The following is an 18,962-nucleotide window of genomic DNA, read 5'->3' on the forward strand; positions in this document are numbered from 1 at the left end:
AGTGGGGATTGCTGGTTGGAACCAGAAGCTCCATCCTCCTTCACTTCCTTATCTGGCAGCTGTATTTCCTTTTTGTCACTGGCACTGGGTTCAGGGTCAGGTCTGAAGTAAAACTCAGTGTTAAGGTTACCTATAGGAAAGGGAGCAAACCTAGAGGGAACAAACTTGTGAGTTACAAATAGAGGGGTTTTGGAGGTGTTACTTTCAGGTTTACTGGGGGAGAGGGTGGTGAACTATTTCCTTAAACACAAAGGGTCAAGTAATTGACGGTACAATCCAGGTAAACAGGGTACAAAGTATGAGTTACGACTCCTGCTCCTGGATCAACGTTAGATGCACATGCTGCACCTCACCTCAGTGAGGTTTCATGTGCACTTTCTTGATATGGTACTACACTCTTTGTAACTGTGAAACAGTGGTGTGCTGGAAGCTGCCCTCTGCCTGAGCGGACCAGTTTTATGCCTCTCTCCCCACTTTTGCACCTCTCTTCCTGATTTTGCATTTCGTGACAGCACATCAGATGCTTAAAGGCAACAAAAGAAGCCAGTAAACACTACAAATTAGGGCTTTTTTGCCCAGAGAGCCAGTCATTAAATATTTACCAACAAACCACTGCTCAGAAGCCTTAAAAAGTAAATTTCAGGATATGCAAATGAAAAAAAACCCAGTAAAATCCAAATGGTTTCTTTGCTTTTCCTCTTGACTGGTTGTTGGTGGTATTAAAAATTGAGTTCATCTTTGTATATATATTTACACTTTTAAATATTTATGTATATATGTACATGTATAGGAGTCCCTGGGTGGTGCAGATGGTTAGCATCCTTGATTGCTTACTGAAAAGTTTGAAGTTTGCATCGACTTGCTTATCAGAAGAAAATCTTAGCAGTCTATTTCCTAAAATTCAGCTTCTGAAAACCCTGTGGAGCACAGTTCTGTTCTTCTGACATGAACCGAGTTTCTATGAGTCAAAGTCAACTTGATGACAACTGGGATTTTATATCTATTTTATATCTTTCTCTATCTCTAAATATTTGTATACACATACAGTCCTCATATAAGGAACCTTCTGTAGGTAGTCTTTGGGAGAAAGATATAGCAGTTCACTTCTCTAAAGACTGTTGTTATTTTAGGTGCCTTTGCGTTGACTACGACTCATAACAACAATTTTAGAATCTGTAGGACAGTTCAACTCTGTCCTGTAGGGTCTATGAGTTTAGTTGACTTGATGGCAGTGGATATAAACCCCACTTGTTGTTAAGTGCCGTCGAGTCATAGAGGACCCGTAGCAACGCTATAAACAAAAGTCCTGAGCACAAAAATTTCTCCAAGTTCATAGTTTCCTGAGGCAAGCTTATTTTGGAAGTGCATGTCACTCCTGCTTACTTCCTCAAAAACTCTTCCTGACACTGAGGTTTCTATCATCTATTCTCATTGATTTGTCTACCAAAGGACTCGGTCAAGTTTAACCCTTCAGTGCACCTTCCTCCTACTTTTTCCTTGCATCTTTTGGATCTTTCTGAGTGCTTCCGCTCTCAGGATTGCTCCCCTTTGCCCTTCTTCTTCTAGGGAAAGTCAAGGTCAGATCAGGGGTCTTATTCTTCTCCTTGATGATGCTCATCAGCTTCAGTTTTCTTCTACGACAGTGTTGGTGGTGTTGTTATGTGCTTTTAATTTGGAATTGATTCATCGCAAACCCTATCAAGTTTCAGAGGCTATAAACCACCCAGGAAGAGATTACCATCTTTCTCTTGAGGAACAGCTGGTGGATTCTAGTCTCCTGCCTTTGGATTGGCAGCACAACTCTTTATCCACCAGGACACCCAACAAATACTGTGTGCAACTTCCTCAGACACCACCACCTCTGACTCATTGTATTTGTCTCCATGTCTTAGGCCCACCCCTGCGGTTACGCAACCTAAGGACAGTGACATTTCCTTATTCATCATTTTATCCTTAAGAATATCTGATAGAGGAGCAATGATTTTATAAATCACTACCTAACTTGGGAGGGACTGGAGAGCATTATACTAAGTGAACTAACTTAGTCTCAGAGGAACAAATACTGTATAAGACCATATTGTAGATTGAGTATGAGGATCCAAGGGATGAGAAGGTAGGTGCAAGGGGTGAGGATAGATGGGGGGGGAAGGTTATTCATAGGGTCCCACCATTTGATGGGTGGAGGGAGGGGTGAGTCTGGTGTGAAAAACTATATATACAAACTTTGTAAGTAAACTAGTGTAAAATAAAAATGTTATTTACATTTTTTAAAAAGAATATCTGATAGATATTATCACACATCATTTCGTGTCTGGATATAGACTTCATATGACACATATATAACATAGCAAGTTCCACATGAACACATATACCATTTCCTCAGTCTAAACATCTGTCTGTGTGTGAAATTTGACTGCATTTAGCACTGATAAAGCTATGTTAAAGAAAATTGCTAGGCTTAAATGCAGTCCAATAGGAACCACCCACAACACTTTTACCTTCAGCCTGAACTGTTACCATTCTCATCTGCATGTAAAACTGCAGCACTGTCCGAGCACATGTTACATAGGCATCTGTATGTCACACATCATGATATTGCAAAGGCTACAAAAAATGCAGTCTCTTGTCTGCCAGGAACTGACCGTGCAAGGGTGTTAGTGAGTTCTGTTGGAACACTTAAAGCCAATGGTGAAATACAAAGAAAAGCTTCCCCCACTCCCATGTACACACCTACTATCGGGAAGCAAAGACTATTCTTGCTGGTTGATTCATTCATTTGAAAAATACTGTCTACTTGTGCCAGCAGGCACGCTCCTGAAGGCTGAAGATATAAAGGTGAATTATCCACAGCTCTGCCCTTCAGGGATTCACAGTTCGGTAGCAAGGAGACGTGTTCAAAGTCCCAGGCAAAATAGAACCCAGAAGCTGTGATGGTGACCCACATCAGCGTTTGCCCATTCGACCCTGCCATCTGTCCCCATGTGTGATATTTGCCACACTCCTTTCCACGCTCCGCTTTTGGTTTGAATGACCTTGGAGTCTGCCTGAAATCCCGAGCTTGGAAGGGCACTTTTAGTTACGGGTCTGTACTTACGTGTTTCAAATAGAATTGTACAGACCTCTAATTATCTCCTCTTACCAGGCTGCCTGAATGACTGACACTCTTTAGTTGCTCCAAGAATGGATTTCTATTCAGGCGGTGCCTGGGATGCATTAAGATGCCTGGGACATGTGTGGCTGCTCCGAGTGGCACGGGGACATTAACAGAAGCGGAGCAATTTGCAAAAATGCCCCAGCTTCCTGCTCATCTCAAAAGCAGAAGATTGTCAAACCTTCTCCTCCTCCGGAGGCTCAACTGCGGAATTGTCCCCGCTCACCCCTCAGAGTCTTTGGTGTCAGATTCCCGCCATCCTCAGTACCCCCCACCCCACCTCAGCTTTTTGCAAACATAAGCACTCGGCTGAAACAACAGCTATGACTCAGTTCCTAGCTAACTGGCTGCCTGAATTGATTTAGTCTGAGTTCAGATTTAGCACATAATCATGTTCAATTTGCTCCACTGCACTGCCTGGAGATAAAAGGCTTGGGGTGGGGGGGTGGGGTGGGGGGAATAGCTTCAGCTTGTGTCAGGCTTGGTGGTGATGTCATTGCCAGGAGAGAGCCCGCCCGACCGATTCTTACTCCACTGAGCTGCCTCCGACGCGCAGGCTGTGTGCAGTGGGAGCTCGCTCCAGGTGCCCCAGCCTCTGGCCGCTCCTCCAGACCCAGCAGCCCCGGGCCTGCCCACGGCAGGACCCGCTTGGAGGTTCTTCCCGGAACTCACAACTCCGAGGCTGCCTAACTACTTGACTGAAAATTCAGCAGGGGGAATGCCAGCCCCTAGCATGGACTGTGATGCGTCCACTCTGCTTGCCTGTGTGGCGGATGTGGAGATTTTTACCAATCAGGAGGTTAAGGTATGCACCTGCACTCATATTTGTTATTGTTGCTGGTCCTGAAGCTGCACTGCAAAAAGCCTTTTTAGAAGCAAGGAAACAGACTTTGTCTCATAGTTTCCGGCTCCTCGTCTGCGCTAGAAATGCATGTGGTGAGAGCATGGATAGGCTGATTAGAGCAAGTTAGAAGAGGAGAGAGCATGTTATTTTTCACTGCAAGGAGGTTTACTGTTGTTGTTTCTTGTCTCTTTTATTAGGGGATCCCGGGTCATTGTTAGGCACTGTTACACATGGTTCTGTGTCCTCGTATTGTCTGTGTCAGTAAGGAGAATTTGCCAATGCCCTGTGTCGAGAGAGATTTGCCATCGGTGATTTCACTGAGGAAGCGCACGTAATAAGCATTGCATGCAGGACACGCTGACCGTGGGGCAGCCACCCTTCATGGTGTGTCATCTAAACGTGCTGTGATGTGGGCTTCAGACGGAACAAAAGCTGCCCCAGAGATGGCAGTTTGAACCTAATTGAAGTTGGAGAGCTGCTGCATCAATTTTCTTTGTCAGGCACAGGAAGCGAGTCATTGTTCATGAGCAGTTGTTCATGAGGAAAGTTCAGGCATAAATCAGTTTTACATCTTACGCCTTCAGAATTCCAGGCTGGTCCTCTCTCAGCTCGTCTGCAGCAATTGTTTAATTGTCCTAGGTAATTGCCCTCTGATGATATTCAATCATTTTGCCTTTTCCGTGTGAAGCTTGGTAGTCTGAAGGAGATGCTATATTTGGAGGGTGAGAGTTTGATTTCTCCTCTCATACGGAATATAAGAACTGGCAGATGCTTCTTTTTAAAACACTATACATACATACACACAGACAGAGAGAAAACACAGTTGTTCCCAATGTGATTGGAAGGAGAAAAGGAGAATTACATCATGTACATCATGTACATGTAATCATTTTCCATCCACATCTTAGCCTTTAACAAAAACGAAGACCTTTCTTGTTGGATGCGTGGGGGACACTCACTTGGAACCTCTCAGAGATTTATGTTATTAGTAAGGCACTTGATCATTCAAGACTGAAGGTTTAAACAGTGTTTCAAGGTTGATTCAAGAGTCCAGTTTGATTTTCCTGCATTATTTCAATATGCAGCCCTGTGATTGTCAGCTGGCGCTGTGGATGTGTTCCCCACCTGTCATACCAGCATTTATAAAATGAGCATGTAAAGATTTGATGCTAGCTCTGGCTGTATCCAGAACTTGAAACGTGCAAAGCAGAGCCTCGTAGCCCTGACAGCTTGATCAGCAAAGTCACACCAGAGCAGGGCCAAGTTAAAGTCCAGAGCGTGTAGCAAGTACGGAGACATTTTCCAGCCACACTTGGGCAAAATTAAGTGTAAATCAGATTAAAATTCACAGCTCCCTCAGATTCTCAACAGTTAATTTTATTTCTACCCTTGCCCTACAAAGGTCATGAGAGATTTTAAACTTTTTTTGGACCAGGTAATCGTAATATGGGAAAATATTTGTGAAGGGATCTGAAATATGCTCGGCATTATATGCATACAGTGAAAGAGTGCCTCCAGGGATTTTAAGATACACTCCTATGGTATATGTGTCTATGATGTAGATGTAAAAATAACTACTTACCTAATATGTTTTAAAGACCATGTTTAACAGAGTTATGGAAAAATGAAGTTCTCATAGCTAATAGTAATGGATTGGATGGGGCAGCTTCAGGGAGAAAGTGGCATTTGAACTTGGAGATCTGTAGCTTTTGTTACAGAGAGAGACAAGGCATTGAAGGAGGTGTGGACGACAAAGGTGTGGAGATGGGAAGGCATACCCCTTTGCAGGGTCTACTCTTGTTGTCTGCAGAGGGTTCTCTGTAGGAGATTAGACTGAGAAAGGTGAAACTAATGCCAGTTATCCACATTTATCAGAAATGCGTGGGGTAGTCTGGAAAGATACCAGAGATATATTTTATGTCTTTATTGTTAATAGCACTAAATCATGGAAGGGGGTTTGTTTCTTTTGTGCAAGTTACCTCATGTTCCTGTACATTAACATTTTCATCTCTAAAGTGGAGGTAAAAATAGCTCCCAGGTTTATTTGTTTAGTAGATTGTTAAACATGCTGTGGACTGCCAGGAAAAAGAAACAGGTTCATCCTGGAGAGGGTGAAACCAGGCTGCTCCCTGGAGGCAAGTATTGTGAGGCTCGGTCTCACATACCTTGGGCACATGACCAGGAGGGACCAGTCCCTGGAGAAAGACATCATGCTTGGAAGGATGGAGGAACAAACAGCAAAGGAGAGGGAGACCCTGCTTAAAATGGTTAGACTCAGTGAGTGGAGAAATGAGAATAGGTATGTCCGAGACAATGAGATTGGCTCAGGATAGGGCAGGTTTCAGGGCTCGTGTACATAGGATCACTATGAGTCACAGGCGACTCAATGGTACATACAACAAAGAGGATTTAATAGAATTATTTTTGTAAAACATTTGGCACAGTTCCTGATCCCTGTAAATATTAGCTATCAGCATGGATTTTTTTTGTGTCATCTTTTTCAACATTGTCTGAAGACAACAGGCTGTGAATGCCAGTTTATTAGAATATCCTGACTTGAGCTGAGTTTCTCAGAGCAGTCCAGGCCACAGAACGTGTTTCCTTCTACTCTGCCCTCAAACGTACAACTAGGCGACTTGGCTTTTCATGACAAATGTGTGGGACACATAAGGGAAAAACAACTGCAATACTTTCAAGTCAAGATCTACTTTGTAAAGAGAGGGGGGAAGTTAATGAGGGGGGAAAGGATACATTAAGGAAATGCGAAGATGAGGTTTGCTTATTATCATGAGGAGAGGTTTGAATGTAAAATTCTGAGACATAAACAGACTTTACCTAAAGTTTACCATCTTAATGAATTGTGAAAAGAACAGATTCAAAGTAAACCTTTCTTTGAAGGTGTTCGTGTTTACTGTCCCAGAAAAGGAAGGTGCCTGGCTCCGTCCCATTCATGTTGGGTTGCTTTGTCTTCTGTGTCCCTCCCTGTCTTCCTGTGTTGTTAACTGCTGTGCAGAGTAAGCCCCTCTTTCTTGATGGCCCCATGCACATAAAAGGGACGTGCTGTCCTGTCCTGTGCCTTTCCTGTGGTCGGTTACAGGCTGAACTATTGTGATAGGAGAATTTTAGTGGCTAACTTTTTACAAGTAGATCATTGAGTTTGTCTTCTTCTTCCATCAAGAAAAGCAAAGTCTGGAAGCTCTGCTGAAGCCTGTTGATCATTGTGTTGTTTTGGTTGCTGTTGAGTACGATTGAGTCAGGACCAACCCACTGCTCACCCTCCAGTAGGTTTTTTTGTCTTTATTATTATTAATGAAAATTTACAGAGATTTTGGATTCTCATTTATTCATTGTTGCACTTTTCTCCCTGCCCACCCCTCCCCTCCAATTCGTTCTTCTCTTTGAAAAGGGAAATTCTTTCATTGTTATACAATCCCTCCCCCCAGGTCCACTCCACTATGCAGCCTTCCTTCTGGACTCCTGTCATGACAATAATACCTAATCATATGTACCTTTTAAATAGTTCTCTCTCTCTAATTTGTTTCAATGCAGTATCCAATGGGTTTTCAGAGGCAGTAAATCTCACGGGAAGAGAAGGCCCATCTTTTTTCTACAGAGAAGCTGATGGATTCGAATCACATACTTTTGCACTGGCAACACAATTCCTTACCACAAATCCTTCAGAGTTCAGCAGCTCCCTGATCAGCAGCATGGCATCATGAAATGACAGATAACTGTAATTACAGGTGGCTGTAATTACTGGCAACTGGTTTCTACACATTGTTGCTGTTATGAGCTGTCAAGTTGCTTGTGACTTATGGTGACCCTATGTGCAATAGCTCTGAACTCTGCCCTATCCTGAGTCAGTTTCACAGTCTCTGACACACCTACTCCCATTATCTCAGTATCAAGACTCTTACAAAGCAGCCACCCTAGAGAAGAGAAAAAAGGAGGCCCCCTCAGCAAATACAGTAGTTTGAAGCAGAGGCAGTAGGGGAAAGATGTTGGACAATGGAGGGCGAGTGGTGTAAATTCAGCATTTTATTAATTAAACTCCATCTTTATTAGTGGACAAGTGGTTGGTTGTATGGAGCCATTTGGTCTCCAATTGCCTAAATTTTCTGTTACTCTGCTAGAGCAACTTTTGCAAAAAGAAGATAAAAATATCTGGCCAATGGAGTTCTGCCATATATTTCTTTCCCTGGAAATTCCATTGTTTCCTTTATGGCATCTTAGTACTAAGAAAGATAACAAAATAGGAAGCCTTCCATAGAAGAGATATGATCAACTATGGAATTTGTATGTGTATGTTTTTTTTCCCCTTTAATACTCTTCTTATATTTCAGAAAATATTATTCCCCTCACACAAAAAAACATATACTTTGAAAATGGAAAAAGTGCAAAGAAGGGTAATGAAATAGATATAATTCTGTAGTTCAGGGATTCTTAAATTTGACAGTGATTCTTAAACCTTGGTATCCCATGGAGAGATTTTTAAATAAATCAGCAGTGCCCTGACCGCCTGCACATAACTTCTATCTTCTCTGGTCTAAATGGAGCTTGTGCATAAGTTTTGTTTTGTTTTGTTTTGTTTTGTTTTGTTTTGAAGCTAGGTCAATTGATTCTTGTCGATAACAAGTAGCATCTTCTAGGCAGGAGTAGGTTCAAGTGAGGTTAGTCAAGAAGCCTAGAGAAGTTAATCTGTGCTTAAACAGGCTGATCCAAAACCTTCAGCAAAGATTTTCAGCTTCCAGAAAGAAGAAAAAAAATCTTCAGAAGCACTCTCTCTAGGCTCTTGCATATTTTGAGAATTCAACAACATTCTCTGACCACACGAACACTTCGGCCCGCCACCTATGTGCCAGTTTTCCATACTGTAGTATCTTGCATGTTTCTGTGATGCTAGAATCAATACCACCTGTATTGCAGAACGAGCAGGCTCACTCACGTTGGGCAGATTTCTACAGAACTTCCAGGGTAAGACATGCAAGAAGGGAAGGCCAGAGAATCTACTTCTAAAAACTGTCATTGTTTTTACATTGCATTGAGTCAGAGTTAACTCACAGCTGACCATGCAGCATGTTTTCAGAGGCTGTAAATGGCACAGGAGGAGAATGCCCATCTCTCTAACACAGAGCAGCTGGTGGATTCGAACCACATGCCAGGGCGTGGCAGCGCAACTCCTTAACCCTAATGGATTATAATCTGGTGGATTTGAACCACATACAATGGGTTGGCAGTGCAACTCCTTTACCCTGATGGAGTACAACAGAGTGTCATCAGATAGAATGCTGGAAGATGAACCTTCTAGACTAGAAGGGATTACACAATTGCCTCAAGTCAATAACTGTGAAGATGGAACAGGACTGGGTTGAGTGAATGCATTGCAACTTTGTGTGAAAGAGCAGAACTGTCTCGGAGGGTTTTCTACACTGAAATCTTTCAGCAGCAGATTACTAGGTCAATTTTTTTCCCTGCAGAAGCACTAGGTAGGTTCAAACCACCAACCTCCTAGTTAGGAGCTAAGTGCTTAATTCTTGAGCCACCAGGAATCCTGCACAAAAGCATACATAAATACATGTCTGTATATATTTCCAGGCTGGGAAGATTTCCAGTCTGCAAAGGTGTGTTTTGTGGTTTGGGGTTGAGACTAGGGTGTGGCTCTGGTTCACAATAAGGTATGAGTTGATTGGATTTGACTTTGCCTTTAAAAAGGCTTTTGGGCCTGAGGGCTGATTTTTGTGGATTTCCCGAATAAAACAGGCTTGGAAGCAGGAATAGCATCCACTTCCAAAAAAATGCTTGCCTCTGGAAACTCTGTGAACATGAAGAAAAGATGAAAGTTTTGTGTTCAAGACTTTCATTCATAGGGTTGCTATGGGTCATCTACGACTCTGTGTCACGTAACAATAACTGTATGGACTCTCTCTCTCTCTCTCTCTCTCTCTCTCTCTCTCACACACACACACACACACACACAGAGCTTATTTCTCCCCTCCATGGCTGTGAAAAGTTTTTCTGATGATCTTACAATGCCCTGGTACCCTACAAGCTGTTAGAAACTGAGTTCCCTTAAGCACACCAAAGAAGATGAGAGACCGAAGAAAGTTCCTCACCAAAAACGTCCTCTGTAGATAACAAAAGAGCGTGTAAAAAAAAATAAATAAATAAGAAAGACACTACATTTTCTTTCTATTGATATATGTAAGAGTAGAAAGTTTCTATCCTAATAGTAAAATTACTCTCCAGAATGCCAGTTCTGACTTATGAATATTTAAAGGTTTTCAAAGCAGGTCTTGGCCCTTTAGCTTAGAGGAAAAATGGCTTTAGCAATCTAACCTTCTCTAATATAGGCCAACTTTCATGCCCCAAAATAACATCTTTCTTAATATTTGTCCCAACGGTGGAGTGGTTTTTCTGCTTAGTTTTAAGAGTTTTCTATTTCTAGTGGTTCCATAGGAATATGTGAGCCTATTGTACTCCAAATATTTTTACATGGCAACCATTTACCAAGTTGAGCATTAGACCATCTCTCATGATAACAAATGCAAACAAAGAAAGATGTTTATCCCCATGGATAGATATTGTATGTTACCTAGATGGGTCGTGCTTAATTTTTTTCCCCCCAAATTGTTGACTGAATACTACTAAGTGCCAAACAAGCTATCAGGCACTTGGCATTCCCATAATATCTCTCCACTGTTCACCAAGGCTGTCATGGGAAATGCCAACTCATAGAGACCCTATGGGATTAAGTAGAAGTGCCTTGTGGGATTTCTGAGAATGTAAACTATTCCAGAGCAGGCTGCCTCACCCTGCCCCCACAGTAAGGCCAGACGCTTATTACCTCCGATCATTTAGTTAACAGCTCAGCACTCACACCACTCTGCCACCAGGGCTCCTATAAGATCCCCTGACATCTCTTTATCTGTCTCATTACAGACAAGTTCCTGAAGCTCAGGGAAGTTAAATTTTTGCATAAACTCAGAGAAGTCAAATTCAGACTGAGTTGTCTTCACTTTTTCCACTGCTGAAATCTCCCTGAGCCTTTAGACAATTGGAAGGAGTGGGATGCAAAGTCTTAGAGACTGAGACAGTAAATGTGCATTAATTCTGTCTGCCTGGGTATGCAAAGCACCTTTTTTTTTTTTTTGTTTTGCAATTGTGATCAGAGAAAAGGGTACTACTTTCTATACATTTTATATTGAGATCATTCTTACTTTCATCAATCTAATGTGACAATTCCAGGCACAAACTCTGTATTATGTTTAGTTTTAAAAGGAGTTTTGATTTACACATCCTGTGAGGGGTTGTGATGTCTTTTGGAAAAACAAGCGCTTATCAATACCCTGGTAACCCTTGGTTTCACAATTCTCTATCCTTTGCCTGGTACCATGGAACATTTTTTGTTTGTTTGTTTGTTTTGGTTTGGGGTTTTTTTTCCTTTTTAATTGAGATTTTAATGAAAGTTTATGAAGAACTTGGATTTGCATTCATTCATTGTTGCACATTTTCCTCCCTGCTCCCCCTCACTCCCCAGTTCACTTTTTTCTGGGGGAAAAAAGTTCTTTTATTGTTATACAGTGCCCTGCCCCCAGACCACTTTAATTAGTGGACATGACAAAGGGTACTAAAAAAAAAAACCACTGAAGAATTTTAGAACCACAATGGTGAAAATAGTAATAGCAATATTAATGTTCTTTTTTAATATAAAAACACTGTTCCCATTTCCTTCCTCCACCCACCAAACTGTGCAACCCTATGGTTTCACTCCTACCCATCCTCAGCCCTCCTCCGATCCTCAGCCCTCCTCGCCTTGCGTTCTCATAAATGTTTTACTAGTCATCCTTCTATTTTTACAATAATGGTCTTATGCAGTATTTGTCCTTATGAGACTGAGTTAGTTCACTCAGCCTAATGCTCTCCAACCTCTCCCAAATGACATAATATTTTTCAAAATTGTTGCTCCTGAGTGCTACGTATTATTCCATTGTGTGAATGTATCACAGTTTCTCAGAAAGACAGGACAAGGTCCAATGGTGATTCATTTTATAAAATGTAATTCTGCTGTTAGGGACCTCTCAAAGGTACTCAGGAGCAACAGTGTCTCTCTGGAGACTAAGGTGCGCCTGATACAGGCCATGGTATTTGCAATCGCTTGTTATGCATCAGAGAGTTGGACAATGACTAGGGAGGACAGAAGGAGAGTGGATGCTTTTGAGCTGTGGTGCTGGAGAAGGGTACTGAATGTACCATGGACTGCCAGGAAAACAAACAGATTCATCTTGGAGAGGATTAAACCAAGCTACTCCTTGGAGGCAAGGATTCTGGGGCTTCGTCTGACATACTTTGGACATGTTGCCAGGAGGGACGGGTCCTTGGAGAGGAACATCATGCTTGGGAGGGTGGAGGGACAGCGCAGGAGGGGAAGACCCTCTATGAGATGGATTTATTCGGTGACTGGGGTAATCGGGATGGGTGTATCAGAGGCGGTGCGGTTGGCGCAGGATAGGGCTGTTGTGCATAGGGTCACTATGAGTCGGAAACGACTCGACGGCACATAACAACAACAACAACAATGCATGGGAATGATTGTATGAGAAACAATGTGAATGAAGAATAGTGTGAAATACAGTGCACAAACTTTGTAAGAAAACAAATAAAAAAGGAAAGAAACCACTGTTGAATTGATTCTGACTCACAGTGATCCTCCACTGAGTTTAAGCGGCTGTGGGAGCAGACTGTTTTATCTTTTTCACTCAGAGCAGCTGGTGGATTTGCACCACTAATATTTTGGTTAGCTGCTCAGTGCTTAACACACTATACCCCATGTCTCCTTGTATAAAATCTCAGCTTCCTCCCAGGAAACCTTCAAGGTAGATATGATAACACATCTCTGACGGAAAATTTAGGCCAAGACTTCATGACACCACACAAGATCTCTTTTGATATTTTGGTATAGCTTTAATCAATAGTGTAAGAGAAGAATTTCTTTCACCTTCTGTGATATCACTGTGCCAGTAGGTGTTGACTAAGAAAATCCTCTCAGGCCACCTCTCCTAGAACATGGGCAGCCTTAATAATAGCAACAATGTAGAAAGCACTTCGTATTTGTCAGATGTGAAAGAAAGCACAAGGGGCTCTGGTGGTACAGTGGTTAAGCACAAATTGCTGACCTGCTAGTCACTCCATGGGAGAAAGAGGCATCATCTGCTTCTTTAGAGATTAATCACTCAACATATTGCTCTTGAGTCATAACTGACTCTCCAGCAAGTTTTCAAAGGCTGTAAAATTTATGAAAAGAGATTGCCCATCTTTCTCCCTCAGAAAAGGTAGTAAATTTGAACTGCCTGCCTTGGACTAGCCATGGAAATTCTATGGGACAGTTTAACAGTGTTGGGCTTGGTTTGGTTTTTTGTTTGTTTGTTTGTTTTGTTGGTTTTTTTTTTTTTTTATTTTGTGTGCGTGTACCGTCAAATCAGATCTGACTGGTACAGGAGGATATTGCTCCTCCTTCTCCGGCAGAGCATCTGGTGGATTCGAACCGTGTACCTCTGGGATTGCAGTGTAGCTTCTTGCCACTAGGCCACCAGAGCTGCCCTGGGCTTCGTTTGTTTGTTTGTTTGTTGTATGCAAAGCATTTCATTAATAATTCACTCCTGCATTCATTCTTGCTTTCATTAATCAAGTGGATATTGAATACCTTCGTGCTTAAGGTCTTAGACTAGTCAGTTGTAAACAGGGGATGGTCCTCCCGGATACAGAAGTCCATTCGGGTATTGTCTTTATGCAGTGCTAGCCTTGGACCCACTCAGTTTCATTTCCCCCAAATGATGCTGTTCTGACCTCTAAACAAGCCTCCTTTGCTAACATAGAGCATGTGAGAAGAGATCAGGCTCAGCCCAGGAGTCAGATATCCTGGTTCTAATTCTCTACTTGATTGTCTGGCTCCTTACTGGGCATGTGAACTTGAACCAGGGACTTTAACCTCTCTGGACTTCAGTTTCCTCAACTGTAATATGAAAACAATAATGGTGCTTGTGGTTGGATTTAATAGAGTATAGAAAAAGTATAGCATAGTAACTAGCAGCAATGAAAATGTTGTTGTTGATTGCTGTCAAGTCACTCATGAAAATGTTGTTGACTGATGTCAAGTCAAGCATGACTCATAGCGACCCTATGAACAAAAGACCTGAAGCCTTTCTGTATCATTGTTTCTCCAAGTTCATAGAGTTTCCAGAGGCATGTTGTTTATGAAGTGGACGCCACTCCTGCTTCCAAACCTGTCTTAGATTGGGAGCTCCACCAAACACTGCCCACCAGGACTGCAATGGGAGCTCCACCAAACACTGCCCACCAGGACTGCCATTTGACACTGTAAAGGTACAAGGTTCAGCATCACAGCAGCCCCAGGCTACCTCAGTCCAGCATATTGACAGAAGAGTGTTGCTTTTTATCATGCCATTATCCTCATTGTTATTGTTAATAGTAGTAGAATTTTTCTTTTTTTTTTCTATAATTATATTTTATTAATTTTCATAAACATTTACAGAGATTTTGGGCTTCCACTCATTCATTGTTGCACTATTCTCTCTACCCTCCTCCCAGTTTGTTCTTGTCCAAATGCCACAGTGCTTGTCAAAGCCAGTTCTGATTAATCTTCTTTGTCAGTGTATCCTTTGCCATTCCCTATCCCTCCTCCCTGAGAGAGACTTCACCCTGAGTCATAAGGAAAAGGGGACGGCGTATTCTCTTAGCTACTTCCTGCTGAAAAGGGACGCTGTGGGTTTCAGGGTGAAGATCTTCTCTCACTACTCTAAAGGGCCCCTTTGGCAGTAGGAAACACATAGACTATTATGGAGATTGATTTTGGAATTCAGATGCACTCTTATTGATTGTGCTTGGCTGTACATGTACATATCCTTGAAGATGTATCATGGGGGTGTTGCAACCTAGAAGACACAAATTTGACTAACAAGTTATAAGTACATGAGTCCAAAAATTATGGAAAAGTAAAAGAAAAGATTCTTTCATTGTTTTACAAACCCTCCCCCAGGTCCCCTCCACCATGCAGCCCTCGCTCTAGTCTCCTGTGATGACAGAAATACCCAGTTCCATCTCTCTTTTAGACGGTTCTCTCCCTCCTCTGATTCAGTGCAGTATACATTATTGAACCCATCTTACTCAGTCTCTCCCCAACCCCAAGGACAGTCCCATTCTACAACAGTGGCATCATGTAATATTTGTCCTTTTGTGACTGGGATATTTCACTCAGCATAATGTTCTCCAGAGTCAACCATTTTGAATAATATTGCATGAGTTCCTTGTTTTTTAATGCAGCATAGTATTCCATTGTGCGAATATAGCACAGCTTCTCTAGCCATTCGTTTGTTGATGGGCACTTAGGTGGTTTCCAACTCCTTGCTATTGTGAACAAAGCTGCAATGAACATGGGTGTGCATATATCTGCTTGGATGTCAGCTATGGTCTCTTCAGGGTATATTCCCAGTAGTGGAATTGCTGGGTCAAATGGTATCTCTATTTGCAACTTTTTGAGAAAGCGCCATACTGCTTTCCACAGGGGTTGCACCATTTTACACTCCCACCAACAGTGAATCAGGGTTCCAGTTTCTCCACAACCTCGCCAGCATTTGTTGCTTGCTGTTCTGTTAAATTTTGCTATTTTGACTGGGGTGAGATGATATCTCATAGTTGTTTTAATTTGCATCTCTCTTAGGGCTAGGGATTTTGAGCATTTCTTCATGTGTTTGTTAGCCATCTGAATGTCGTCTTCGGTGAAGTGCCTGTTCATATCCTGTGCCCATTTTTCTATTGGATTATTTACCTTTATCTTGTTGTGGTGCTCAAGTATTTCATAAATTCTGGATATAAGTCCCTTATCTGATATGTTATTACCGAATACTTTTTCCCAGTCAGTGGCTTCCCTTTTTACCCTACTGGAGAAGTTTCAAGCAAGACCCACACCTCACTCCATACACAAAAACCAACTCAAGGTGGATCATGGACCTAGGACTAAAACCAAGGACTATAAAATTCATTACAGAAAAGCTAGGAACAACACTAGAAGTCCTAATCCACAACATAAACAGTCTTCCCAGTATCCGGGAAAAGCTACAACCAGGAGAAGATAACATAGATGAATGGGACCTTCTAAGACTCAAATCCCTATGCACATCCAAAAACTTCTCCAGTAGAATTTTTCTATAGAGTTTTTATTTATTTTTTGGCGGGGGGCAGGTCACTTTATTTTCCATGCCTTTAATCATACTAGACTATTCCTTGCATTTTCCGTCTGGCCACCAAAGCTTCCCTCTATATCAACTAAGTCCAATTCATTGCCGTTGAGTCAGAACCAACCCTACCTGATGCCCCAGTGGATTTTCAAAAGCTGTTAATTGTGTGGGAAGAGATTGCTCATTTTCTCCTATGAAACAGTTGGTGAATTTGAACTGACTGCCTTTGGGTTGGCGGTGCCAATACCTTACTTACTAGACCACCACCAGAACTCCCTTCTAATAAATAAAGATGATTTGTGCCTTTCCTTGAGTGTAAAATGTGATCTTTTCACAGGACAGCCTCACAACAAACCACAAGCCCTGTGTGTCTTCCTTCTGAGTAACTTAAAAAAAAAAATCTCTTCCCAGTGACCTCTGAGTCAGGGTCTTTTAGAACAGAAAATACTGAGAAAAGAGTTTTCTGGAAAACAGGTAGTATCCTTGTTCTGTAGTCACTGAAAGTAGCACTGGGGGATAAAGCCCAAGAACTTGTTGGTGTAGACTGAGGGACTGGAAAACCTGCATGGAAGGGTTGGTTTAGGAAACTCACTCCCTGTTCCACCTGGAATTCAGAAGACATTTCAGGGACCAGTGACTCCCAAATCACTCAACATAAACTCCAAGTTATTGTCATGGTCCTCAAAACCTTCCGGATGTGCCCTAACCTCCTGGCTGACCTCCTCTCCTGGGTGTCTATTTTCCTCACACTCAGCTCTAACCATCATGCTCCCCGCACATGCCAAGCCCTTGACCTTGCATTTGCTTTGTTCTTCCTCCTAGTGTCCTTCTGATTTCCTTGGGTGTCACATAGCTCTTTCTTGGCCACCATACTTAAGATGGTCCACCTCACTGGCTACCCTCTATCTATCATCCTGTCTTATTTGTCACTATATCGCTCATAACAAGCTAACATGCAATGTGTTATTCCTTTATCTATCTGTAAAGGCATAATTAATGAGGGCAGTACATTTTTTCAGTCCTCTCTTTTGTCCTAGTGACTAGGATATAGACATATGGAGAAAATACGTGGGGAGAAAATGAATAAGACTTCAATTCCTAATACCTCAGGATGTGCTAAAGTCCTTCTTCTTTGAAAGGGCTGGTCTACATTTCTGTCAGATTCACTTTAGTAAGCAGTCAGAAAGATGTATATATGGGAGAATACAGAGTTTTAGGGCAGGATTTCCTTTTAAGCATCAGAGAGGTTGAGTTCAGCATTCAATTCTTGAAAATATTTAAACACCTTGGAGTAGGAATTATAAATAGCAGAAGTCATAGACTGATTTCACCACAGTAATGCTATACTATAATTGCCTACACTCTCAATATTGACCTCCAGTTTCCATTTCAACTTTAAATTGTAGAGATGGGTGAAAATTAGATTAATTACCCAAGCTGAGCTAAATATTTCTTTTGGTTAATGGACATCTTGCCCCAAAAGGTCTATATTCTGCCATGAAAACCTACTGCTGGCTGCTTATTAATTTGTTTCATCAAACCAATAAATAACCCTGTGATACTTTTTTTAAAAAAGAGCATTCAAAGATTTAAAAGCCCTACTATTCATTGCCTGGATGAATAAGCAGTACGTCTGAATTATTAATGAGATGGATAGTAGATGGTCTGTTTTATATTCTCCCTAAGGAAATGCTCCATGCTTTGTAACGCTCAGCTAAGTAATATTCTATATTTAAATAACACTTAGAATATTATTAATGTTTGTGTATCCTCAAAAGAGTGAATGATTTCACACGTCACCCCTTTCTTATATGTGGTAAGTAAAACTCTTTCAGTGAGAAATTCACGTTAGAAACATTCTCCAAGTTAAAGTCCAAGTAAATGCTGCTATCCAAAAATTATTCCCAGATGCCTCCTCAAATTTTTAATAATTTGGAAATAGAAATTCAGTGATGGTAGATGCTGGACCCAGAATTTCTTGGGTTCCTTTCAAGAGCAAATATCTTACTGAGGTGGAAATTCTTTGAGTTTACCCTCCACAAAGCAAGGCTCTAGAAGAATTTATGGTCTTGTCCCTTTCAGTGGTGCATCTTGAATAGATTACTGAATAAACATTGGATAAGGGAATGACTAATGAGCCTTGGATTTGGTGCTGATTTTTTTCTATTTATTATTATTTGAATGAACGTTTACAAAGCTAATTGGTTTTCCATTCAAACATACATATATATATTGTTTTATTACATTAATTGCATGAAAACAATGTCATTGTGCTCTTCCTGCTTTCCCTCTGGAATTCTTGATTCCATGAATCCTTCTGTTTACTCCTCCCTACCTTCTTTGGTTTACCTCTAAGTCAGTGTTACCCCTTTGATCTTATGCAGTTGATTATGTTAAGAAGTGAGTATTTCCCTGGTGTTACTGCTCATCTTATAGACCTGTCTACTGTTCGTGGGAAAATTTATCCAAGGGAGGTGAGTTTTCTTTCAGATTCAAAGGGAGACAAAGCCTTAAGGGTTTCATCAGTCTCCATTGGACTAGTAACCATAGCCATTTTTATACTGATTTTGTTTTAAGCAGAAGACTGGCTGAAGAAGGGAAGGTGGGACTCACACCTCCACCTAGAAAGGCATGTCCCAGAAGTTGTGCACCTCTGTTCCTCTTAGTTTCAACTGATTCGAGAACATGGACACCGAGACGCAACTGACTTCAAGGA

General features: G+C 41.6%; 1 protein-coding gene across 2 annotated transcripts in view; it reads left to right on the forward strand.

Moving 5' to 3' along the window:
• The window catches only part of RCAN2 (regulator of calcineurin 2), a 387,361-nt gene that overhangs the window by 209,715 nt on the left and 158,684 nt on the right, over positions 1-18,962 (forward strand). The window contains exon 1 of one of the 2 annotated variants that reach the window (XM_006881931.1): positions 3,756-3,956. The exons of the other annotated variant lie outside the window; for it this stretch is intronic. Within the exon in view, the coding sequence (XP_006881993.1) occupies positions 3,870-3,956 (87 nt within the window). The 5' untranslated portion in view covers positions 3,756-3,869. Of the gene's footprint in view, positions 1-3,755; positions 3,957-18,962 lie in introns of those variants that run through there. 2 annotated transcript variants of the gene reach the window in all.

This window comes from Elephantulus edwardii, unplaced genomic scaffold, assembly GCF_000299155.1.
Source record: "Elephantulus edwardii isolate Elephantulus edwardi_28Jun2011 unplaced genomic scaffold, EleEdw1.0 scaffold00017, whole genome shotgun sequence".
Classification (NCBI taxonomy): domain Eukaryota; kingdom Metazoa; phylum Chordata; class Mammalia; order Macroscelidea; family Macroscelididae; genus Elephantulus; species Elephantulus edwardii.